We start from the raw sequence: 25,993 nt of genomic DNA, 5'->3' as shown, positions 1-25,993 counted from the left end.
TGAATAATCAAAAAATGAAAGAATTGGATGGAATTGTGGAAAGATTGATCAAGCAGGAGTCCCAAGATCGGGTGTGGCCATTGATGAATTCTCATTTCCACTGTTACGATTGAGTTATAGAAATAGCTAGAAAGGAATTCAACGAGATAGTTTCAAAGGATCTTAGTCGGGCAGGGGTCTATCATGGATCGGTAATTGTAGCTTCTCGTTTGGAATCTGAGATAGAGAAAATGGTGATAAAAACAATGGAGATCTCGAAGGAGCAATTGAAGGATCTCAAACTTCTCGTTGCGACCATATTTGTGCCAAGGTCATCAATATGCCAACAACATGATGATCACCAAGCATTTTGCCCAAAATCGAAAGTGAAGATCGAGCTAAAAGAAGCTAAAATAAACCTCATTTCTTTGCCTGCATTTACATATACTGTTCTGCAATAGGATCTATAGATAATTCTCAACATTTAATGTTTTCTCCTTAGAAAGCTTTCAATTGATTGATTCATCAAACACATAGAAAACCAATTAGAGGGAGACAAATGAATTGAAACCTCCAAACAAGAACACTTGTATATATTTTCTTTGAGTATATTTTATCAAATACATGCTTATATATTGTACAAGTTTTTACAATGTTATAGCAAAGAAAACCAGAACACACCAGTTTTGCCATTGGTGTTCTATAGAACAAATACAAAGTAGAAGAAGAAATAATATATATATTACCCGAGAGTTCAGCCCGTGTCACAGATAACTAAGAATCAACTTCCTCTGGTGGCATTTTCCAAAAATTCCAGGAATTGTAATCTTCCTGTGCACATTAAAAACATTTTTTCTTCGTTTATTGGTTCTCATAAGTTAAACTATGAAACATCAGAAAATGTTCTTTACTAAAACAAATCATGGTTGGGTCGGGTTACCTGCTCAACCATGCAAACAGGGGGAAACATATCGTTGACGAGAGTGTGGAGAGACGTGTAAGTCTTCACATCAATTCGATGTTGATTTATTGCTACCTCACCCTATAATACACAAACAATTTTAAAAACTCTATTGCCAAAGAGGAGAAATAAACTATTCAAAGCAAATATTGACCTTGGGGTTAATGATGAAGATTTTTCCCTTTGCAATACCGATTTTCCTGTAACTAAGTTCATCGGTGTCTCTGTTGCCAAAGCCCGCATAGAAAGGATTGTGATCGGGAGGAAATAGAGCTTTTATATCCTGCAAAACGTAGATTTTGTGGAAATGAGATCACACAAACGAGACAAACAAAGTAATATAATCATATGAAATTCACCTCTAGACATGCAATCTTGAATTCGTGAGGCGCTCTTCTAATCACTGTCACAAACCAACAAGATCATGTAAAAGGGAAAAAAATAATCTAAAAGGAGGCCGTTTTCTATGGAACCTTTCAATTACCTTCTCTGAACAAGGAAGGAAATAATCCATCAGGAGAAATCACAATAGGTCCATTAGGTAAGGCTTGCCCATCCTACAAACCATTTCAGCTAATAAGTAATAAATCAATTTGACGTAATTTGAAGAGAAAAAAAAACTATGGTAAATGGAACCTGCTTGAGATTGAGAAGAAAGCTTCTAGTTAGATAAGCCTGAACTATAGCTCGTGCACTCAGAAACAACAGCTGATACCCATTTTCCTGAAGTTTTTAATTCGAGACAAAACCGTCAAGACATAATTGAAAAGAAAAGGTCTTTTCTTTAGAAAAGAAAGAGACTAAACCTTAATTGCAGTGAAAAGAGTAGCAACTCCAGATTGCGTCCAGTCTTTTCCAACCAAGGGCATAAACTGTCCAAGAACATCAGACCTGTTCGAAGAAGAAGTTAAAAAAAAAACATCATTAAAATCCTGAACAAGACATAATCCTAATAGAAAAACTCAACACTTACTTGGTAATTGTTCCATCAACATCTGATATAACAATTTGAGCATTCCACTTCCACAAGTACATATGAGCATCCACCTATATTGTAAAATTTCAACAATTAATTACTGTTATTATTATTATTATTATTATTATCAGCATACAGAATTACAGACCTCTTGCATCCCCAAAACTCTAGTGGAGAAGCTGAATGTTATCATGTTCTGTCCATCATTCAGATTCAGCGACGCAATCTGCTCGGTGGTGGGTACATTCGTCCTTAATAGTTGTGGTTGCCCCGTCGATTGGCTCTGCGAAATAGAATCCGCGTCTACAAAATCGCCTTCACTTGTTGAATTAAAACTAACCCCCCGCTCAAGCGTTTTAACCCTACGGAAAGGATTTCGCCATAACCGCCATCTCCGGCTAGGAGTTGCTGGAGTAATTCCAGAACCATCAGCCGCCAATGTTTTCGGAGTTTCAGTTTCACCTTGTTTTTCATCACCAGATGAATCCAACAACTCCGAAAACTCAGCACAGCTTTTGAACTTGTCTCTCTTCCGAATAAATTCGGATTCTGATTCTGATTCTGTCTTTACGTCGCTATTTTCATCATGATCGTCGTCACCTTCTTCTTCTTGTTCTTGTTCATCTTCTTCAACTACTATTGGTAAAGAAGTGGTTATATTCCACGTACCTAAATCATTACTGATCTCACCATTATCATCTTCACAAACCTCTGCGGATTTACCAGAACCGACACGACGAAACTGAGGAGTTTCCAGTTCGTGTTCTGCATCATCGCCGTTTCTTTCCGAATTTGTGATGGGCGCTGTTAATATAAGACCATCCACACTAACCAAAACAACTTCAGAATTTGAATTTGAACTGGAACTCGGGGTTTCAACGCAATTTTCAATTTCATCTATATCCAGATTGTCGTATCTGTTCGACCCAAATTCGGACAATTCTTCATCTGGGAATTCATAAAAACATCGGCTCGCTTCTGATTCCGATCTCTCGAGACGTCCCACGCCCAAAGAAATATTTTCATCTTGTAAAACATCGAAAGTGTCTTCTAAGTCCAAAAATGTCATATCTTCACTACTTAAATCATCATCCTCTACCGGGCTTCCAATTTCACCAGATTCAACCCCTCTGATGAAATATGCTTCCCCTGAATTATCAAGAAACATGTCGAAATCTGCATCGACTCCATTAACGTTTATTTTGACCACCTTTTCTGCTCCTTTAAGAACACCCTGAAATTTTCCAAAACGAACATACCATGGCGTGCTTCGAAATGTGCCATCTTGCTGTCGGACGACAATTATGTCAACTGCCCCACCAAAAGGATGAAACGGGGTGGCAACGGAATATACCCCTTGTGATATCAAACTCCCAACTTTACCCACCACATTCATTTGGTTAATCAATGGTTCAAATAACTTCAATCTGCGATGAAAAACATGAATACATATCAATCATCTAATAAGGGATTCGCAATAAGAATCGGGTATTCTGATTCCCGCGATAATCAACTCACGAGAATCGAGATCTTCAAGATCGGCTGTGGCCTGAAGGAAATCCGGAAGCGGTCTCCTCCCTGACCTCGTTCTCTTCCGACCAAAAAATAAAAAAGGAAAAGAAAATGCAATTCCTCCGAAAGTTTCTCTTCTTCTCTCTAAACTCCTTGAGATTTATTAGTTGTCGCGTGGAGAAGAAAGATTAAAAATAAAATTAAAAAAATGGGATCTTTCTCATGGGTTTTGGAGTTTGGATAAGACTTTTGAGAGGTTTGGATGAATGGTTCAAACAAGAAACAGGGTCAACTAAATTTCCTAAATTTCAGGAAATGATTAGTTAGTTAATCCAAACAGAGAATATAGATTCACAATTCTAACCTGGTTCCAATCATATGGATCGTTAGATCAAAACATGTCTCATAACAAAGTCTTACCAAAAAGATGTTTGAAAAAAATATGTCAAAAATGGCCGTCAGTTTCATTCATTACCATCACTTGTTCTTGGTTAGGTTCTCTCATGTTGTCAATCAACCCATTGAGCAATTCATAAATCTCCCCGTCAGCCGAGCTCGTGCCATATCGATAAACATTGTTATTAATCTCGACCGAGCTATAACCAGGATCGGTTTTCAGACCTTTGTGTTTCATCAATTTTCGAACTCTAGCTGCCTGATCCCAATAACCAACCCCCGCGTAAAGATTAACCAACTGCAGATGCGTAGCCGCACAATCTGGTTCTAATATCAGCCTGCTCTCAGCAGCCTCAATTCCAATCCAAACATTTCCATGGAGCCTGCTCGATGAAAGCAGCGAACCCCAAACAACAGCATTCGGTTCTATCGACATTTTCTTAATGAAATCTAAAGCCTCTTCAACTTTCCCTGCCCGTCCTAAGAGATCCACAATGCAAGCATAATGATCTATTCCCGGGTCCAAACTAAAATTACCCATTGAATTGAAGAACAATTGGCCTTGTTCCACTAAACCCGAATGGCGACAAGAACAGAGGATTCCTAGGAAGGTGATGGCGTCCGGTTTGACTCTTTCCTTCTTCATATCTTCAAACAGTTTAATCGCATTCAAGGCGAGACCATGTTGGGCATAGCCCGCGATCATGGAGTTCCAAGAGACGAGATCTTTCATAAGCATTTTGTCAAACACTTGTATTGCCTCTTTGAAATCTCCACATTTGGAATACATTGATATTAGAGCATTAGAAATGTGAATATATGAATCAAAACCCATTAAGATTGCTTGGCAATGAGCAATCTTTCCCTGTCCGAGAATCCCACTGTTGGTGCATACATTCAGAAGACTCGTCAGGGTAAAATCATTCGGTTTCTCCATTGAATTCTTTCTCATTTGACGATAGATATCCCAACAGACATCAACTTGACCATCCTGTGCAAAACCAGTGATAATAGCTGTCCATGACACAACATTTCTCACAGGCATTTCATCAAACACCTTGTAAGCATTAAACAAATCCCCATATTTACAATACAAAGTAATCAAAGCACTTCCGACATACACATTTCCCAAAAGTCCATGTCGAATAGACAAGCAGTGAATCTGAAATCCAATATAAACAGCATTTCCATTCCAACAAGAAGCTAGAGCATGAGAAATCACGATGGGATCAGCTCTTACCTGTTCCCTTTGAAGGCAAAATAGCATCGCAATCGGATCATTCTCAAACCTCGAACGAATGAGATCACTACTTCTATTCTTCTGTTGGATAAATTGAAATGAATCTGCTTGCAAGATATCCTCAATGAGTCGAAGATGCGTTTGCCGATTCTTAGCACCATTTTTCTTGGAAGAAGATGCTATCAGACCCAATACTCTGATAGATTCACTAAGCCTTTTGATCGAACTTCTTGAACTTCTTTGTGCCGTCGTCACTAAAGAGGAAAAATTCATTAGATTTGAAGGTCTTGAGTTTGAGTAGAACTAGCAAGATTTGATTGTTATGTACCATTTTTTTCTTTAATTTATATAATTTAATCAAAGATATAAATATATTTATACTAATTATAGGTTTATAATATTTAGTTTATTTTAATTTTATAATTCTATACATTTAAAATAATATAGTATTATTATTATTTTTTGAAAAAAAATTATAATATAAACTAATATTTTTTATATTATAATAAAAAAAAATCTTATTTCATAATTTACCATTTTTAGAAAATAATATATATAATTTTAAAAAATAATAATAATAATTTTTTTAAGTTTAATATATATTATTAATAATGTATAATTATTAATATTGTATTAGTTTCACAATAATCTAAATAAAAGATAATTAATATATTTTGATTTATTAAAACAAATAAAGTTTGTTTGTAAATAATTTTTAATTTAATATTTTTAATTAATAACTTTAATAAAAATAAAACTTTTGTTTAGCTTTAAAATAAATAGTTTTAAAGATATACTAATTTCAAAAAATTAATTGATTTATTTGATATTCTTTTTCATAAATTCAAATTTTTAATAAATAATTATAAATATTAACACATATGAATCTAAATTAAGTGTTTATTTTAAAAGTTGTATGACTTTATGCTAGGAATAAAATAGGTAGATATTTTTTCAAGATGAAGGGAATAATTGAATAATGGATCATATCGAACTTTGAGTGTAATTAAATTTTTTTTTTTTGGGTGATCCAACAATTTAGGCTCAGAAATATAACTTCTTGTAAAATAAACGGGTATAAGTTCAACACCGAGAAATATGACGAAGGGTTAACCACGCAAAATATTGATGTTTGTGTAATTGACAACAATGGAGCCGAAACGAAAAATTACAACGGAGTACTCATAGTCATATAAGTTTAGTATTTTGGTGGTAACCGAGTAATTCTTTTCAAGTGTAGATGGTTTGATGTACAATCCAAAGACCGTGATATAAAAGTAGATAAATATGAGTTTGTAAGTGTTAATGTGAACTCAGAGTCATGATCCGTTTGTAATGACAAGTTAATCACACCAGGTTTTTTTATGATACGTATATGACATCTATAAATGGATGGAAAATTGTCACAAAGATAAATTCTGTTATTCGAGCATCTAGACATGTTTTATTTTTGTGTGTCAAATATGATGACTTCTTTAATATTTTACGTTTTTTTTTTAAATATCATGACCCCTAAACGGGATATAAGACAAGCATTATCGAGAGCGTCAACGTTGATACTAATAACGTTTATATTTTATAAAATGTTACGTCTTTTTTTGATTGTTTATATTTATGAAATTTAAGTTTATGTATACATTAAAAATAATGGAAGTTCTTGTTTATACAACGTTCTCACCATTTCTTGGTCAAAATATTATTTATTGAATTTTAAAATTATATTTTTTTCAAAATGTATTTATGAATTCATAAAACTATAAAGTTGTAGTTATTTTCCACGAATGATTAGTTAATTTCTCTCATTTTTTTTTTTAATTTGATATGCTTATTTATTAATTTCTAGTCACAAATCAGATGGAAAAACATAAATGTTTTTAATTCCCATATAAATCAAAAGTTTTATATATATAGTTCCAACAAATTTATGATATATCATTTATCTAATTTCAATTCATATATAATTGATTGAACATAATCGTGAATAGTCATTGTTGAAGTTAGTAATATATATATATATATATATATATATATATATATATATATATATATATATATATATATATATATATATATATATTTTTACTTTTAAAGATATTTATGAAAAAAGTTTTATACAAAATATAATATATTTTTTTAGATTGAAACTTTTGTTTTGAAAAAATAAATAGAGAAAACCATATTAACAATATTTATAGGTTATGCATTTGTTTTATACAGATGTATTACTTAAAATTTTGATATAACGATGAATGATCAAATAATAAGATTTTAGAAAAATGAGACATTTAATTTTTTTATATTTTTTATTATAAAGATGTTCTTATATATATTAAAAAGATGTTCTTATATATATAATCTTTAATTAATTAATTAATATGTGGGCCTACATATGTTATCTTTTAGGTTAGTTACGGGTGTATCATTTAAACATTTTTTGTTTTAGGAATTGTTTCATTATAGTGTTTTAACAAAAATAATTACTAGGCAATTAATTACATACGAATACGAGATACTTTAACAACATAAATATAATTTATAATTCAGTGATAAATAAATAAAATAATAATGAAAGATTTTTATAAATATAAAACTTAGAATTAAATAATAATACCAACATTAGTAAACCCTTTATATAAAAAATTAATTTTGTTTGAAATAATAATGAAAATCCAGTACAAATACTAAGACTAATCATATAACTTTGTTTTGATGAACAAAACTTAAAAAAAAAAAAAAAAAAAAAAAAAAATTGGTTGAAAGTTAACCATTTTTTTTATTCGGTTTGGATTAGCTAGCTAGCTATGCCTAGTTATATATATATATATATATAGTGTGGTAATTAAAATTAATTACCCACCCACAATCCCAACTGGTCTTCACAAAACCAATTCCCGCCAAACCACCATTGAGAGCAGCCCTCTTGTGTCTTCTTTCTTTCGGCCGGGGATCAGTAAGGGCGGCGGTCGGTCGGTCGAGTTCCCTCTCCAGTCTCCGATCTCTGTACGTAAACGGACCGAACCAATACCGTATAGTCAAGAAGCGCGGTGCCTTAAGTTTTTATCTAATTCTTCTTTTGTTGGCGGCGGCGGCAGAAAGTTAATCAAGATATGTTCAGTTCGATCTGCCGTTGAAGAAGAGAAGAAAGAAAGAAAGAAAGAGGTATGACTTCTTTTCTTGCATTCACACTTAGTGCTTTCATTCGATCTTGATTTCAAATTTCAATTATATATACAATCTTTCTTCTATACAATCTGGCAAGAAAGGAAAGAATGGGTTGTAGCTAGGTTGGTTGTTCACGATGGAATTTGGTGGCTTTATGTTTGATTTTGAACCTTGTTTAAAAGATGTTAGATATCATGTTGATTTTGAACCTTGTTTGAGAAAAAGAAATAAAAGATGTTAAAATATATTTATTTTATTATAATAATTATTTGGATTTAATTAATTTGTAAGATTTTTATAAATTATTTTAATGTTTTTAAAATATATAAGTATTTTTTATCTATTAAATTTATTTATTTTTCTTTATGTTCAAATAATATTTTATAACAAATAATTAAAATTAAAATAGTAAATTCCAATCTTTAAAAATATTATTATTATTATTATTATTTATCTAGTGCTAAATTCACAATTTTTATAAATTATATATAATTTCATCTTTTATTTTGTTGAGTTCATTTCAATTTTTTTCCATTATTATTAACTAGTTTTATATATAAAGAAGGCTGAATACACTTTTATCTTTTATCGGTTTTTTTATTCATAATTTTCTCTTTATTTTATTGAATCGATCAAAATAAAATAAAATAATATATATATATATATATTAAATCTATTTAAAATAAATTTCAAGCCACGCCAACTGAAATTACTAATTTCATATATATATATATATTATATATATATATATATATTTTTTAATTTACCATAGAAATTGGAATTTATTCAAAAAATAATGTAAGAATATTAATTTGATTTTTTTTTTTATCTATATAAGTGATACCATTTTCATTCCTTTTACTTTCATTCTTTTTTCATTTCAAATTATTCAGATATTCTTGGCCCGGAAAGTAATTATGGAAATCGGTGGAGATAGGGCTAATTTGTCGGAAACGAAACAAATCGTCTACGATCAACTATTACACCGTTTAAATAAAGCGAGGAGAGAACACGCGACTACCGCTAACAGCAAAAGAATTCAGTTGAGGTTAGACCGAAAAAATCAAATAATAACACGTAATGAATACAAAGATAAAATAAGACAAATAGACAGAGACGTCGCGGAATGCTTAGATGTGATTATCGATTTGGAAAAACAAATTACGGAACTCTTTGTTTAATTTTTTTCTTATTATTGAATAAACATATATTCAAAATCACTTAACCTTTCACGTTGTGTTACATTGTGTTTGATTATTCTAAATTTGATAATTTTATATATAACTCATATGATCTCTAATATTGATTACCATTTGAAAATGCATCCTATAATATATATGAAAGAAAAAAATATTGTGAAATAAAATTAATTAAAGACAACTTATAGACACATTATATTATCAATGCCATATGGTTATTGAAACTAATCACATTTATATTTTATAAAATGGCACGCCTCTTTTTTTTTTTGTTTCTTAAAAAGTATTTGTTAGAGATCAAATTAAAAATTATTTTTTTTAAAATATTTTGAATTAGAAAGGCGTGTTTTGAGTTTATCATAATTTTATAAAAAAAAAAAAAAAACATATTTTAGAAATTATTTTTTTAGAGATAGTTGGTATAATTGGAGAATATGATAAGATTTAGTGATTTACACTTGGTATCACAAAAACTAAAATAGAAGACAAGAGTTTCTATATATCTTAAAAATTGAAGTCTGTCTTTTTATATATATCTTTAATCAATTAATATGTTAGTCTAAATATATGTTATCTTTTAGGTTACTTATGACTTATGTGTATTATTTAAACATTTTTTTTCACATTGTTTCATTATTGTGTTGAACAAAAATAATTCATATTTCTATTAAAACTATTAGACAATATAAGAGATACTTTAACATTTGGTATCACATAAACTAAAATAGAAGAGAAGAGTAACATAATTTATAATTGAGTGATAAATAGACAAATTAATAATGAAGTATTTTTATAAATATAAAACTTACAATTAATTAATAATACCAAAATTAGTAAACCTTATATATATATATATATATATATATATATATATATATATATATATATAATTAATTTTGTTTGAAATAATAATGAAACTTCAGTTCAAGTACTCGGGCTAATCATATAACGCAAGCCCATTTTGATCAAAAATAATATCTCAAATATGATATTTATAACTCGTATTAAGGATTAATAATATTATATTGATTGTTTTTATTTTTATTATAAAATAAATTATAGTTTTATTATAGAATCTTTATCCCATCCCGCAATGTCAAAGTCGTCAATCCCAGATTGAACCGAACCTACCGTTTCGTGGCGACTTCTTTCTTGTTGTTAATGATTATTGACTAAGAATAATGATTACTTTTATATTAAAAATATATTATTTTAGAGTGTATTATGATTATGGAGGTTGTACTAGCCCCTCTCTCTAACCGACTGATCTCGTTGATCATATAACAGGGAGGGAATGTGTCACATTAGAAGGTGAGGTGTCCTCTAATCACCACGATGAGATGATCCCTCTTTTAGTAGACTCAGTTATTCATATGAATGAAGAAAAGAATGTCGGACTCTCTCTTTTTCTTTTTGCTTCTCTTCTTTGCTGATACTTTCTGTTTCATCGAGCCCCGAGGGTCCGCTTCGCTTCTTTGATCAAGCTAGAGGTACGGTCGAAGACAAGCTATAAATCCGCCCTTTCGCCATCCATTTTCAGAGGATAAGTTCCCAGCAGCCTTGGTCTTCTTTTTTTTGTTGGAAGAATGTTTTCGTGTCTTAAACTACAATTGCACGTCACATTTATTGAATAACAATTTCTCCTCCGTATTTCAATGTACTTCAAAAATTATTATATTATTTCAATTCAAAATATGCAAGAGCTGTGATCAATTTTTTATTTTATAAATGAGCATTATTATTAATTATATAAAGTAGTGCAAAACAAGATAAAATTTGATAAAAGAAGTGTCTATACAAATGTAAAACAAACAAAAAAAAAATACATTTTAATCTTCATCATTTTCCTCTAGTATTCTTCTAATATTTGAATTAGGTTTAGCCAAATCCCATGGAATCTGCAAAAATAAAATTACAGTATAATTTATATAAAATATTTGAAATAAAAATATATTCTTAAAAATTAACCTTTCCATCATAATTTGTTATATCAGTACAAGCTCCACATTCTAATAACAATTTTACTACTCTAGCATTTCCATAAGTTGCTGCTTCATGAAGAGGCTATCCAACAAAAAAAAAAACATAAAAAAATTGAGAATTTTAAATTACAATATATATATATATATATATATATATATATATATATATATATATATGAAAATATTTCATAAATTAAAACTTACTGTTTTTCCAAATATATCACTAGATTTTAGCATTTTATTTATACCATCAATATTTGTAGCTCCAACGTTAAACAATAATTTAATAACATTAATATTTCTTCCAACTACGGCTTCATGTAGAGGCTGTTTGACAAAAAAAAAAAAAAAAAAAAAGAAAAAGAAAAAGAAGAAGAATTAGAATATAATTAATGATATTTAATAAAAGCATGACATGTTAAGTGTAATACTTACCGTTTTACCAAATATATTAACTGATTGAATCATTCTGTTTATAATTTCTGGATTAGTAGTAGAATTAAGTATAGTTTGAACAATCCTAAACAAACCTTCAATCAAATATGATATAATATTATAAAACAATATATATAATATAACTACAATATTAGAATTACGTGAAAAAACTAACCTAATACACAAGCCTTATGAAGAGGAATTGATCCACGGGTATTTGTAGCCTCTATATTGGCATTTCTTTGAAGTAGTAACTACATTCCATAATTAATAATTAAGGAATATATTGGTTCAACATTGACAATGTAAAATTTACCTCGAAACAGGATCGACTGTAATTTTCACATGCATAATGAAGAGCAGTTTCTCCGTCTATCAAATCTTCGTCAATATTTCCAATAAAATTATCTATAACAACAAATTAAATTAAAACTAAATTATGTCACAATTGTTTTATACAAAATTGAAGAGTTTACAATAAACAATATCAACAAATAAAACATAGATTTATTGAAATTTGTACTCGTATACCTAGGGCAACACTAAGGCCAAAGACATCGTCTTTTTTAATAGACGCAGCAATTTCCCTGAAGTGAGGATGAATTTTAGACTCAACCTCTGCCATAAATTCGTCGACATCACCCAAGAAAATTGAGTCTTCTTCATCACTACTACTGCTATCGTCGCTGGTACTATTACTGCTTTCGTCACCACTATTGTAGTTGATGAACAAGTAGTTTTGCCTCTCTAGTATCGACATTATTCTCCAAATTTTGGATAAATAAAAAATCAATAATAGAGATTAGATAGGTTTGTATTTATAGATGTGATAAAATCCATCAATATTGGAGAAATTAAATTTGAACATAAATATAGGAGAAATTAAATTTGAATATTTCCTTTTAGTTTTTTTTTAGTTTTAGTGTACTTATTATAAAATAAAATAAATTTATTTTTTTTATAATATTTTTATTAGGTAAAGATTTTTATTAACTTCTGGAAATTTGGAGTGATTTAAGATTTTTTAAAATTATTTGTCGATAAACAATTAAATTAATTATGTGATCAATATAAGACCTATAAGACTACTTTTTTTTATAGAAGAAAATATTGGAATTGATATATTATTATTTTTTATTTAATATAATTAAAAATAATTTGAGATTTTTTAGGAGTCATCTTTAATTATCTTTTATTGAAACTTTTTTCAACTAATATTAATTTTATAAAATTTTAAATTATATTTTTATTTAATTAATAAAATTACTTTAATCTTCTTATTTTATAAATAAGTCATTTATTTAATTTATAAAAATTATATTTAATTTTTTTATTTTATTCATAATATTTATAAATATAATCGAATTTTATATTATAAGAATAAATGTTATTTGTAATTTTATTTATTAAGTTTAAATATATTAAAGTTAGTTAATATATTAAACACCAATAAAATGTAGATGGATGATGTGATTAAATTAATTTATGAGAAAAAAAATAAGATAAAATAACACAAACATAAAATAACATGAATTTTTAAGTGGAAAACCTCTTTAAATAAAAGAGTAAAAATCACATGACTTTTTTGCCACAGAATTTTTTAAATCATTTTCGATAATAAATTGTTCTTGTTTATAACATTCTTGATGATGTTCACGATTTTCGCATCAAACAAATCTTTTAATTTAACACACATCTCAATATTTTTGAAGGTTAATGCTAATCTTTTTGGACTAAGAAGTCTATTTGATAATGAAATATCAGATTTTATGTGTTAGCAATTAATTATCAGATAAGAACTGAAATTTTATTTTAAAATTTTATTTTTTTTATAGTATAAATTATCAAATTTTATATGTTAGCAATTTTTATTTTCAAAAGAATTGTCTAAACATAAAAATTTGACATAACCCTATTTATAATTTTAAAATAACAGACAAAAGTCATTAATGACGTTTTGTCTGAAATTTGATTCACTTGATCGATCAACCGACCTAAGAAGACTATAAATACCTTTAGGCAAACCGAAGGCAGTGATCACATGATCACAATCCCAAGCCGTCAATCCATTCGTCTAAAATCCGCCATTAAAATTTTCAAGATTTTCTTGAAATTTTGAAAATGTTGTTAAGGCTTTAACACTCGGTTCTGGGTAATCACAAAATTACTAAAAGAGTTTAGGAGTGCTCTCCAAGTCACTGTAAGCTTCTAATAATGTTGTTATGAGTTCAAATTGAAATTTTTACATGTTCGACATGTTTTATATATTGCTTGATTGTTCACCTTCTTGATTGGAAAACAATCCCCAAGATCATTTACAAGCTTTATGTCGAAACTAATTGGAATCAATTGGTCCAAATCAAATATACCCAAATTTGATTTTGAAAATTTTCAAAATCGGGTTTCTGTTAGAACAACGACTTAAAAACTTTGCCAACGTTTTTCTAAAGATGTTAAAAGTATATCTAGACCAATTCCAAGCATTCCCGATCATGTTTAATCAAAAACTAATTTTTTTATAAAAAAATTTATTTAGTTCTTGAATTGGTTAAGAGAACAACTAGTGTTCATATATTTTGGTTTCATTCGATCTTATGAGTTGTAAGGAAGCTATTGACAAATTCCTTACCATGTATTTAACAGAAATGGTAATACCCAGTTTAGTAAAGAATTTTGGCCCTTCAAATTAAAAACATATTTTTTACTCAAGAAATTGTTTGAACAAATGGAGCATCATCCTGATCAAATGATGTATCATGATAATGTTATGAATGATCCCGGGGATTAAACAAAGCTCCCCACGCCTTTAGATCGAAGGATAAAGCCCCAATCAAACTCATAAGACCAATATTTTGATGTTCTTGATGTCCGACCAAGGGTTCAGCTTGGTTCGATTTTTGACTGAGAAAATTGAATTCTCCCCTACACACGACCAAGAAAAATTTAGCTCGTGCTTGATTTTTGACCGAAAAAACTAGCCTGGCATGGTTTTCGACAAAGAATTTCTAGCCCTGACCGATAACTTCCCCACACCCGACCAAGGATCATCCGCATCCAACCAAGGAATCCTAGCCTCGACTGAGGATTCACTTGCACCCGACCAAGGATTTCTAGCCCCGACCGAGAACTCCCCGGCCGCACCTCGACTAAAGGCTTCCTTGTGTCCGATCGAGAGATTTTAGCCTCGACCGAGGATCCCTCGCACTCGACCAAGAAGTGAGCGCATGCGACTGAAGGATTTTAGCACGCGATCAAGAGGACTGGTCCTTGGGCCCGTTTGGTTGGGATTTTAATTTTAAAAATTTATTTTCTTATATTAGAAGTCTAAACCTTTTTCAAAAATCTAAAAAAAAAGAAAAATATTTTTAAAATATTTTAAAATATTTTAATAAAACAATATTTTGATAAGGACATGTTTGTGATTTATTTTTTAATCCCAATGCCTTAAACTAATATTTTTTTAAGTATTTTCCTCAACAATTATCAACATCAATAGCAGGCATCCTTCTCGATAATTATCATCAATCACATGTATCAGCATTTAAATATTATTCTACAATTTTAAAGGTAAGAAAAATATGTGCATGTTAGGATTTGAAAAATAAACGGTTAAATAAAACGCAATAAATAATTATTCTTTAAAAATAATTATTAATATTGTATTATTTTCACAACAATCTAAATAAAAAATAATTAATATATTTTGATTTATTAAAACAAATAAAGTTTGTTTGTAAATAATTTTTAATTTAATATTTTTAATTAATAATTTTAATAAAAATAAAACTTTTGTTTAGCTTTTAAATAAATAGTTTTAAAGATATAGTAATTTCACAAAATTAATTGATTTATTTGATATTCTTTTTCATAAATTCAAATTTTTAATAAATAATTATAAATATTAACAAATATGAATCTAAATTAAGTGTTTATTTTAAAAGTTGTATGACTTTATGCTAGTAATAAAATAGGTAGATATTTTTTCAAGATGAAGGGAATAATTGAATAATGAATCATATCGAACTTTGAGTGTAATTTTTTTTTTTTTGGTGATCCAACAATTTATGCTTAGAAATATAACTTCTTGTAAAATAAACGGGTATAAGTTCAACATCGAAAAACATGACGAAGGGTTAACCACGCAAAATATTGATGTTTGTGTAATTGACAACAATGGAGCCGAAACGAAAAATTACAACGGAGTACTCATAGTCATATAAGTTTAGTATTTTGGTGGTAACCGAGTAATTCTTTTCAAGTGTAGATGGTTTGATGTACAATCCAAAGACCGTGATATAAAAGTAGATAAATATGAGTTTGTAAGTGTTAATGTGAACTCAGAGTCATGATCCGTTTGTAATGACAAGTTAATCACACCAGGTTTTTTTATGATACGTATATGACATCTATAAATGGATGGAAAATTGTCACAAAGATAAATTCTGTTATTCGAGCATCTAGACATGTTTTATTTTTGTGTGTCAAATATGATGACTTCTTTAATATTTTACGTTTTTTTTTTAAATATCATGACCCCTAAACGGGATATAAGACAAGCATTATCGAGAGCGTCAACGTTGATACTAATAACGTTTATATTTTATAAAATGTTACGTCTTTTTTTGATTGTTTATATTTATGAAATTTAAGTTTATGTATACATTAAAAATAATGGAAGTTCTTGTTTATACAACGTTCTCACCATTTCTTGGTCAAAATATTATTTATTGAATTTTAAAATTATATTTTTTTCAAAATGTATTTATGAATTCATAAAACTATAAAGTTGTAGTTATTTTCCACGAATGATTAGTTAATTTCTCTCATTTTTTTTTTTAATTTGATATGCTTATTTATTAATTTCTAGTCACAAATCAGATGGAAAAACATAAATGTTTTTAATTCCCATATAAATCAAAAGTTTTATATATATAGTTCCAACAAATTTATGATATATCATTTATCTAATTTCAATTCATATATAATTGATTGAACATAATCGTGAATAGTCATTGTTGAAGTTAGTAATATATATATATATATATATATATATATATATATATATATATATATATATATTTTTACTTTTAAAGATATTTATGAAAAAAGTTTTATACAAAATATAATATATTTTTTTAGATTGAAACTTTTGTTTTGAAAAAATAAATAGAGAAAACCATATTAACAATATTTATAGGTTATGCATTTGTTTTATACAGATGTATTACTTAAAATTTTGATATAACGATGAATGATCAAATAATAAGATTTTAGAAAAATGAGACATTTAATTTTTTTATATTTTTTATTATAAAGATGTTCTTATATATATTAAAAAGATGTTCTTATATATATAATCTTTAATTAATTAATTAATATGTGGGCCTACATATGTTATCTTTTAGGTTAGTTACGGGTGTATCATTTAAACATTTTTTGTTTTAGGAATTGTTTCATTATAGTGTTTTAACAAAAATAATTACTAGGCAATTAATTACATACGAATACGAGATACTTTAACAACATAAATATAATTTATAATTCAGTGATAAATAAATAAAATAATAATGAAAGATTTTTATAAATATAAAACTTAGAATTAAATAATAATACCAACATTAGTAAACCCTTTATATAAAAAATTAATTTTGTTTGAAATAATAATGAAAATCCAGTACAAATACTAAGACTAATCATATAACTTTGTTTTGATGAACAAAACTTAAAAAAAAAAAAAAAAAAAAAAAAAATTGGTTGAAAGTTAACCATTTTTTTTATTCGGTTTGGATTAGCTAGCTAGCTATGCCTAGTTATATATATATATATATATAGTGTGGTAATTAAAATTAATTACCCACCCACAATCCCAACTGGTCTTCACAAAACCAATTCCCGCCAAACCACCATTGAGAGCAGCCCTCTTGTGTCTTCTTTCTTTCGGCCGGGGATCAGTAAGGGCGGCGGTCGGTCGGTCGAGTTCCCTCTCCAGTCTCCGATCTCTGTACGTAAACGGACCGAACCAATACCGTATAGTCAAGAAGCGCGGTGCCTTAAGTTTTTATCTAATTCTTCTTTTGTTGGCGGCGGCGGCAGAAAGTTAATCAAGATATGTTCAGTTCGATCTGCCGTTGAAGAAGAGAAGAAAGAAAGAAAGAAAGAGGTATGACTTCTTTTCTTGCATTCACACTTAGTGCTTTCATTCGATCTTGATTTCAAATTTCAATTATATATACAATCTTTCTTCTATACAATCTGGCAAGAAAGGAAAGAATGGGTTGTAGCTAGGTTGGTTGTTCACGATGGAATTTGGTGGCTTTATGTTTGATTTTGAACCTTGTTTAAAAGATGTTAGATATCATGTTGATTTTGAACCTTGTTTGAGAAAAAGAAATAAAAGATGTTAAAATATATTTATTTTATTATAATAATTATTTGGATTTAATTAATTTGTAAGATTTTTATAAATTATTTTAATGTTTTTAAAATATATAAGTATTTTTTATCTATTAAATTTATTTATTTTTCTTTATGTTCAAATAATATTTTATAACAAATAATTAAAATTAAAATAGTAAATTCCAATCTTTAAAAATATTATTATTATTATTATTTATCTAGTGCTAAATTCACAATTTTTATAAATTATATATAATTTCATCTTTTATTTTGTTGAGTTCATTTCAATTTTTTTCCATTATTATTAACTAGTTTTATATATAAAGAAGGCTGAATACACTTTTATCTTTTATCGGTTTTTTTATTCATAATTTTCTCTTTATTTTATTGAATCGATCAAAATAAAATAAAATAATATATATATATATATATTAAATCTATTTAAAATAAATTTCAAGCCACGCCAACTGAAATTACTAATTTCATATATATATATATATTATATATATATATATATATTTTTTAATTTACCATAGAAATTGGAATTTATTCAAAAAATAATGTAAGAATATTAATTTGATTTTTTTTTTTATCTATATAAGTGATACCATTTTCATTCCTTTTACTTTCATTCTTTTTTCATTTCAAATTATTCAGATATTCTTGGCCCGGAAAGTAATTATGGAAATCGGTGGAGATAGGGCTAATTTGTCGGAAACGAAACAAATCGTCTACGATCAACTATTACACCGTTTAAATAAAGCGAGGAGAGAACACGCGACTACCGCTAACAGCAAAAGAATTCAGTTGAGGTTAGACCGAAAAAATCAAATAATAACACGTAATGAATACAAAGATAAAATAAGACAAATAGACAGAGACGTCGCGGAATGCTTAGATGAGATTATCGATTTGGAAAAACAAATTACGGAACTCTTTGTTTAATTTTTTTCTTATTATTGAATAAACATATATTCAAAATCACTTAACCTTTCACGTTGTGTTACATTGTGTTTGATTATTCTAAATTTGATAATTTTATATATAACTCATATGATCTCTTATATTGATTACCATTTGAAAATGCATCCTATAATATATATGAAAGAAAAAAATATTGTGAAATAAAATTAATTAAAGACAACTTATAGACACATTATATTATCAATGCTATATGGTTATTGAAACTAATCACATTTATATTTTATAAAATGGTAAGCCTCTTTTTTTTTTGTTTCTTAAAAAGTATTTGTTAGAGATCAAATTAAAAATTAATTTTTTTAAAATATTTTGAATTAGAAATGCGTGTTTTGAGTTTATCATAATTTTATAAAAAAAAAAAAAAAAAACATATTTTAGAAATTATTTTTTTAGAGATAGTTGGTATAATTGGAGAATATGATAAGATTTAGTGATTTACACTTGGTATCACAAAAACTAAAATAGAAGACAAGAGTTTCTATATATCTTAAAAATTGAAGTCTGTCTTTTTATATATATCTTTAATCAATTAATATGTTAGTCTAAATATATGTTATCTTTTAGGTTACTTATGACTTATGTGTATTATTTAAACATTTTTTTTCACATTGTTTCATTATTGTGTTGAACAAAAATAATTCATATTTCTATTAAAACTATTAGACAATATAAGAGATACTTTAACATTTGGTATCACATAAACTAAAATAGAAGAGAAGAGTAACATAATTTATAATTGAGTGATAAATAGACAAATTAATAATGAAGTATTTTTATAAATATAAAACTTACAATTAATTAATAATACCAAAATTAGTAAACCTTATATATATATATATATATATATATATATATATATATATATATATATATATATATATATATATATATATATAATTAATTTTGTTTGAAATAATAATGAAACTTCAGTTCAAGTACTCGGGCTAATCATATAACGCAAGCCCATTTTGATCAAAAATAATATCTCAAATATGATATTTATAACTCGTATTAAGGATTAATAATATTATATTGATTGTTTTTATTTTTATTATAAAATAAATTATAGTTTTATTATAGAATCTTTATCCCTTCCCGCAATGTCAAAGTCGTCAATCCCAGATTGAACCGAACCTACCGTTTCGTGGCGACTTCTTTCTTGTTGTTAATGATTATTGACTAAGAATAATGATTACTTTTATATTAAAAATATATTATTTTAGAGTGTATTATGATTATGGAGGTTGTACTAGCCCCGCTCTCTAACCGACTGATCTCGTTGATCATATAACAGGGAGGGAATGTGTCACATTAGAAGGTGAGGTGTCCTCTAATCACCAGAGTCTCTTTTTCTTTTTGCTTCTCTTCTTTGCTGATACTTTCTGTTTCATCGAGCCCCGAGGGTCCGCTTCGCTTCTTTGATCAAGCTAGAGGTACGGTCGAAGACAAGCTATAAATCTGCCCTTTCGCCATCCATTTTCAGAGGATAAGTTCCCAGCAGCCTTGGTCTTCTTTTTTTTTGTTGGAAGAATGTTTTCGTGTCTTAAACTACAATTGCACGTCACATTTATTGAATAACAATTTCTCCTCCGTATTTCAATGTACTTCAAAAATTATTATATTATTTCAATTCAAAATATGCAAGAGCTGTGATCAATTTTTTATTTTATAAATGAGCATTATTATTAATTATATAAAGTAGTGCAAAACAAGATAAAATTTGATAAAAGAAGTGTCTATACAAATGTAAAACAAACAAAAAAAAAAATACATTTTAATCTTCATCATTTTCCTCTAGTATTCTTCTAATATTTGAATTAGGTTTAGCCAAATCCCATGGAATCTGCAAAAATAAAATTACAGTATAATTTATATAAAATATTTGAAATAAAAATATATTCTTAAAAATTAACCTTTCCATCATAATTTGTTATATCAGTACAAGCTCCACATTCTAATAACAATTTTACTACTCTAGCATTTCCATAAGTTGCTGCTTCATGAAGAGGCTATCCAACAAAAAAAAAAACATAAAAAAATTGAGAATTTTAAATTACAATATATATATATATATATATATATATATATATATATATATATATATATATATATGAAAATATTTCATAAATTAAAACTTACTGTTTTTCCAAATATATCACTAGATTTTAGCATTTTATTTATACCATCAATATTTGTAGCTCCAACGTTAAACAATAATTTAATAACATTAATATTTCTTCCAACTACGGCTTCATGTAGAGGCTGTTTGACAAAAAAAAGAAAAAGAAAAAGAAAAAGAAAAGAAAAAGAAGAAGAATTAGAATATAATTAATGATATTTAATAAAAGCATGACATGTTAAGTGTAATACTTACCGTTTTACCAAACATATTAACTGATTGAATCATTCTGTTTATAATTTCTGGATTAGTAGTAGAATTAAGTATAGTTTGAACAATCCTAAACAAACCTTCAATCAAATATGATATAATATTATAAAACAATATATATAATATAACTACAATATTAGAATTACGTGAAAAAACTAACCTAATACACAAGCCTTATGAAGAGGAATTGATCCACGGGTATTTGTAGCCTCTATATTGGCATTTCTTTGAAGTAGTAACTACATTCCATAATTAATAATTAAGGAATATATTGGTTCAACATCGACAATGTAAAATTTACCTCGAAACAGGATCGACTGTAATTTTCACATGCATAATGAAGAGCAGTTTCTCCGTCTATCAAATCTTCGTCAATATTTCCAATAAAATTATCTATAACAACAAATTAAATTAAAACTAAATTATGTCACAATTGTTTTATACAAAATTGAAGAGTTTACAATAAACAATATCAACAAATAAAACATAGATTTATTGAAATTTGTACTCGTATACCTAGGGCAACACTAAGGCCAAAGACATCGTCTTTTTTAATAGACGCAGCGATTTCCCTGAAGTGAGGATGAATTTTAGACTCAACCTCTGCCATAAATTCGTCGACATCACCCAAGAAAATTGAGTCTTCTTCATCACTACTACTGCTATCGTCGCTGGTACTATTACTGCTTTCGTCACCACTATTGTAGTTGATGAACAAGTAGTTTTGCCTCTCTAGTATCGACATTATTCTCCAAATTTTGGATAAATAAAAAATCAATAATAGAGATTAGATAGGTTTGTATTTATAGATGTGATAAAATCCATCAATATTGGAGAAATTAAATTTGAACATAAATATAGGAGAAATTAAATTTGAATATTTCCTTTTAGTTTTTTTTTTAGTTTTAGTGTACTTATTATAAAATAAAATAAATTTATTTTTTTATAATATTTTTATTAGGTAAAGATTTTTATTAACTTCTGAAAATTTGGAGTGATTTAAGATTTTTTAAAATTATTTGTCGATAAACAATTAAATTAATTATGTGATCAATATAAGACCTATAAGACAACTTTTTTTTATAGAAGAAAATATTGGAATTGATATATTATTATTTTTTATTTAATATAATTAAAAATAATTTGAGATTTTTTAGGAGTCATCTTTAATTATCTTTTATTGAAACTCTTTTCAACTAATATTAATTTTATAAAATTTTAAATTATATTTTTATTTAATTAATAAAATTACTTTAATCTTCTTATTTTATAAATAAGTCATTTATTTAATTTATAAAAATTATATTTAATTTTTTTATTTTATTCATAACATTTATAAATATAATCGAATTTTATATTATAAGAATAAATGTTATTTGTAATTTTATTTATTAAGTTTAAATATATTAAAGTTAGTTAATATATTAAACACCAATAAAATGTAGATGGATGATGTGATTAAATTAATTTATGAAAAAAAAAATAAGATAAAATAACACAAACATAAAATAACATGAATTTTTAAGTGGAAAACCTCTTTAAATAAAAGAGTAAAAATCACATGACTTTTTTGCCACAGAATTTTTTAAATCATTTTCGATAATAAATTGTTCTTGTTTATAACATTCTTGATGATGTTCACGATTTTCGCATCAAACAAATCTTTTAATTTAACACACATCTCAATATTTTTGAAGGTTAATGCTAATCTTTTTGGACTAAGAAGTCTATTTGATAATGAAATATCAGATTTTATGTGTTAGCAATTAATTATCAGATAAGAACTGAAATTTTATTTTAAAATTTTATTTTTTTTATAGTATAAATTATCAAATTTTATATGTTAGCAATTTTTATTTTCAAAAGAATTGTCTAAACATAAAAATTTGACATAACCCTATTTATAATTTTAAAATAACAGACAAAAGTCATTAATGACGTTTTGTCTGAAATTTGATTCACTTGATCGATCAACCGACCTAAGAAGACTATAAATACCTTTAGGCAAACCGAAGGCAGTGATCACATGATCACAATCCCAAGCCGTCAATCCATTCGTCTAAAATCCGCCATTAAAATTTTCAAGATTTTCTTGAAATTTTGAAAATGTTGTTAAGGCTTTAACACTCGGTTCTGGGTAATCACAAAATTACTAAAAGAGTTTAGGAGTGCTCTCCAAGTCACTGTAAGCTTCTAATAATGTTGTTATGAGTTCAAATTGAAATTTTTACATGTTCGACATGTTTTATATATTGCTTGATTGTTCACCTTCTTGATTGGAAAACAATCCCCAAGATCATTTACAAGCTTTATGTCGAAACTAATTGGAATCAATTGGTCCAAATCAAATATACCCAAATTTGATTTTGAAAATTTTCAAAATCGGGTTTCTGTTAGAACAACGACTTAAAAACTTTGCCAACGTTTTTCTAAAGATGTTAAAAGTATATCTAGACCAATTCCAAGCATTCCCGATCATGTTTAATCAAAAACTAATTTTTTTATAAAAAAATTTATTTAGTTCTTGAATTGGTTAAGAGAACAACTAGTGTTCATATATTTTGGTTTCATTCGATCTTATGAGTTGTAAGGAAGCTATTGACAAATTCCTTACCATGTATTTAACAGAAATGGTAATACCCAGTTTAGTAAAGAATTTTGGCCCTTCAAATTAAAAACATATTTTTTACTCAAGAAATTGTTTGAACAAATGGAGCATCATCCTGATCAAATGATGTATCATGATAATGTTATGAATGATCCCGGGGATTAAACAAAGCTCCCCACGCCTTTAGATCGAAGGATAAAGCCCCAATCAAACTCATAAGACCAATAATTTGATGTTCTTGATGTCCGACCAAGGGTTCAGCTTGGTTCGATTTTTGACCGAGAAAATTGAATCCTCCCCTACACACGACCAAGAAAAATTTAGCTCGTGCTTGATTTTTGACCGAAAAAACTAGCCTAGCATGGTTTTCGACAAAGGATTTCTAGCCCTGACCGATAACTTCCTCCACACCCGACCAAGGATCATCTGCATCCGACCAAGGAATCCTAGCCTCGACTGAGGATTCACTTGCACCCGACCAAGGATTTCTAGCCCCGATCGAGAACTTCCCGCACCTCGACTAAAGGCTTCCTTGTGTCCGATCGAGAGATTTTAGCCTCGACCGAGGATCCCTTGCACTCGACCAAGAAGTGAGCGCATGCGACTGAAGGATTTTAGCACGCGATCAAGAGGACTGGTCCTTGGGCCCGTTTGGTTGGGATTTTAATTTTAAAAATTTATTTTCTTAAATTAGAAGTCCAAACCTTTTTCAAAAATCTAAAAAAAAAAGAAAAATATTTTTAAAATATTTTAAAATATTTTAATAAAACAATATTTTGATAAGGACATGTTTGTGATTTATTTTTTAATCCTAATGCCTTAAACTAATATTTTTTTAAGTATTTTCTCAACAATTATCAACATCTTTAAATATTATTCTACAATTTTAAAGGTAAGAAAAATATGTGAATGTTAGGATTTGAAAAATAATCGATTAAATAAAACGCAATAAATAAATTTTTTTTAAAATAATATTTTATATAATAGAGATCGTTCCTTTAACAGGTACATATGATATAGAAATCTTTTTCCCAAGTATTATCTGGCCAAGTATACGTTTATATACACGTATACAAATATTTTATTGATTTTAAATTAAAAAAATAATTGGCAGCTATTTTATAAAAAATATTTTTTTAATTAATTATTTTAAATTAATTAAAAAACACATGTTTTTTTAATTAAATTGTAATTTTATTATTTTAAATTTAAAAGATTATTTAAAATTAATCATAAAAAATAATAATTATTATAATTAATTTTAAAATGTCAAAACACATTTTTGTATAAATCTTATAAAATAATATTTTATAAAAAAATTGACACACAAACCGGTATTGAAATTTCTGTAACTTCGAATTTTTCCGAAATTTCTAAGGGTTATTATTATTTTTAGATTAATTATTTATATCATTTAAACATTTTTTTTACAAATGGCTTCATTATAAGGATTGAACAAAATTAATTAATCTCTCTATTACAACTATATGCAACATCCATGATACTTTAATAATTAAGGAATAAAATAAACAAATTATTTAATTCATAAATATAAAACTTATAATTAATTAATAATACTAAAATTAGTAAACCCTTTGTATTTATAATTATCTTTGTTTGAAATAATAATGAAAATTCAGTACAAATACTAAGGCCAATCCATATGACTCTAGCCAAAATTGTTTTAATAAAAAATAATATGCTCCAACATTTGAATCAAAATATACAGTCTATTTTAGTCAATTTTAGTTTTATATCGTATTAAAATTTAATAATG

The 25,993-nt window shown here is 27.3% G+C and overlaps 4 protein-coding genes across 4 annotated transcripts; all 4 read right to left on the bottom strand.

The window, feature by feature from the left end:
* Positions 1-539: 539 nt before the first annotated feature.
* Positions 540-3,571, bottom strand: LOC124934082 (phosphatidate phosphatase PAH1-like). Its single transcript, XM_047474554.1, has 10 exons — positions 3,435-3,571; positions 2,065-3,343; positions 1,914-1,987; positions 1,747-1,831; positions 1,577-1,663; positions 1,425-1,497; positions 1,300-1,343; positions 1,095-1,223; positions 920-1,021; positions 540-810 (listed from the first exon to the last, which is right to left on the bottom strand). The coding sequence occupies exons 2-10, from the start codon at positions 3,310-3,312 to the stop codon at positions 754-756; spliced, it is 1,899 nt and encodes a 632-aa protein (XP_047330510.1). The 5' UTR covers positions 3,313-3,343; positions 3,435-3,571; the 3' UTR covers positions 540-753.
* Positions 3,572-3,858: 287 nt separating this feature from the next.
* On the bottom strand, positions 3,859-5,344 carry LOC124934083 (pentatricopeptide repeat-containing protein At2g37320). Its single transcript, XM_047474555.1, has one exon. The coding sequence runs from the start codon at positions 5,335-5,337 to the stop codon at positions 3,874-3,876; it is 1,464 nt and encodes a 487-aa protein (XP_047330511.1). The 5' UTR covers positions 5,338-5,344; the 3' UTR covers positions 3,859-3,873.
* A 5,910-nt stretch (positions 5,345-11,254) lies between these two features.
* LOC124935625 (ankyrin repeat domain-containing protein 2A-like) lies at positions 11,255-12,602 on the bottom strand. Its single transcript, XM_047476045.1, has 5 exons — positions 12,374-12,602; positions 12,159-12,250; positions 12,025-12,096; positions 11,394-11,489; positions 11,255-11,323 (listed from the first exon to the last, which is right to left on the bottom strand). Exons 1-5 carry the CDS (start codon positions 12,600-12,602, stop codon positions 11,255-11,257), a joined length of 558 nt encoding a protein of 185 aa, XP_047332001.1.
* An 8,391-nt stretch (positions 12,603-20,993) lies between these two features.
* On the bottom strand, positions 20,994-22,353 carry LOC124935624 (ankyrin repeat and SOCS box protein 13-like). Its single transcript, XM_047476044.1, has 7 exons — positions 22,125-22,353; positions 21,910-22,001; positions 21,769-21,847; positions 21,594-21,688; positions 21,359-21,481; positions 21,133-21,228; positions 20,994-21,062 (listed from the first exon to the last, which is right to left on the bottom strand). The coding sequence occupies exons 1-7, from the start codon at positions 22,351-22,353 to the stop codon at positions 20,994-20,996; spliced, it is 783 nt and encodes a 260-aa protein (XP_047332000.1).
* Positions 22,354-25,993: the final 3,640 nt, after the last annotated feature.

Source organism: Impatiens glandulifera, chromosome 4 (genome assembly GCF_907164915.1).
Source record: "Impatiens glandulifera chromosome 4, dImpGla2.1, whole genome shotgun sequence".
Classification (NCBI taxonomy): Eukaryota; Viridiplantae; Streptophyta; class Magnoliopsida; order Ericales; family Balsaminaceae; genus Impatiens; species Impatiens glandulifera.
This window is presented reverse-complemented; position numbering and strand designations above follow the sequence as displayed.

What these genes read in the sequence shown, in the direction of transcription:
- LOC124935624 (XM_047476044.1), bottom strand. Translation starts at nt 22,353, where the DNA reads ATGTCGATACTAGAGAGGCAAAACTACTTGTTCATCAACTACAATAGT. An exon ending in TCATAAGGCTTGTGTATTAG is followed by an intron (nt 21,689 to 21,768) that starts GTTAGTTTTTTC and finishes ATTTGATTGAAG; the next exon opens with GTTTGTTTAGGATTGTTCAA. An exon ending in TTAATATGTTTGGTAAAACG is followed by an intron (nt 21,482 to 21,593) that starts GTAAGTATTACA and finishes TTTGTCAAACAG; the next exon opens with CCTCTACATGAAGCCGTAGT.
- LOC124934082 (XM_047474554.1), bottom strand. Translation starts at nt 3,312, where the DNA reads ATGAATGTGGTGGGTAAAGTTGGGAGTTTGATATCACAAGGGGTATAT. An exon ending in CTCTTTTCACTGCAATTAAG is followed by an intron (nt 1,664 to 1,746) that starts GTTTAGTCTCTT and finishes TAAAAACTTCAG; the next exon opens with GAAAATGGGTATCAGCTGTT. An exon ending in TTCTTCTCAATCTCAAGCAG is followed by an intron (nt 1,498 to 1,576) that starts GTTCCATTTACC and finishes AATGGTTTGTAG; the next exon opens with GATGGGCAAGCCTTACCTAA.
- LOC124935625 (XM_047476045.1), bottom strand. Translation starts at nt 12,602, where the DNA reads ATGTCGATACTAGAGAGGCAAAACTACTTGTTCATCAACTACAATAGT. An exon ending in TGGCCTTAGTGTTGCCCTAG is followed by an intron (nt 12,251 to 12,373) that starts GTATACGAGTAC and finishes TTGTTGTTATAG; the next exon opens with ATAATTTTATTGGAAATATT. An exon ending in TTCCTCTTCATAAGGCTTGT is followed by an intron (nt 11,490 to 12,024) that starts GTATTAGGTTAG and finishes TTTGTTGGATAG; the next exon opens with CCTCTTCATGAAGCAGCAAC.
- LOC124934083 (XM_047474555.1), bottom strand. Translation starts at nt 5,337, where the DNA reads ATGAATTTTTCCTCTTTAGTGACGACGGCACAAAGAAGTTCAAGAAGT.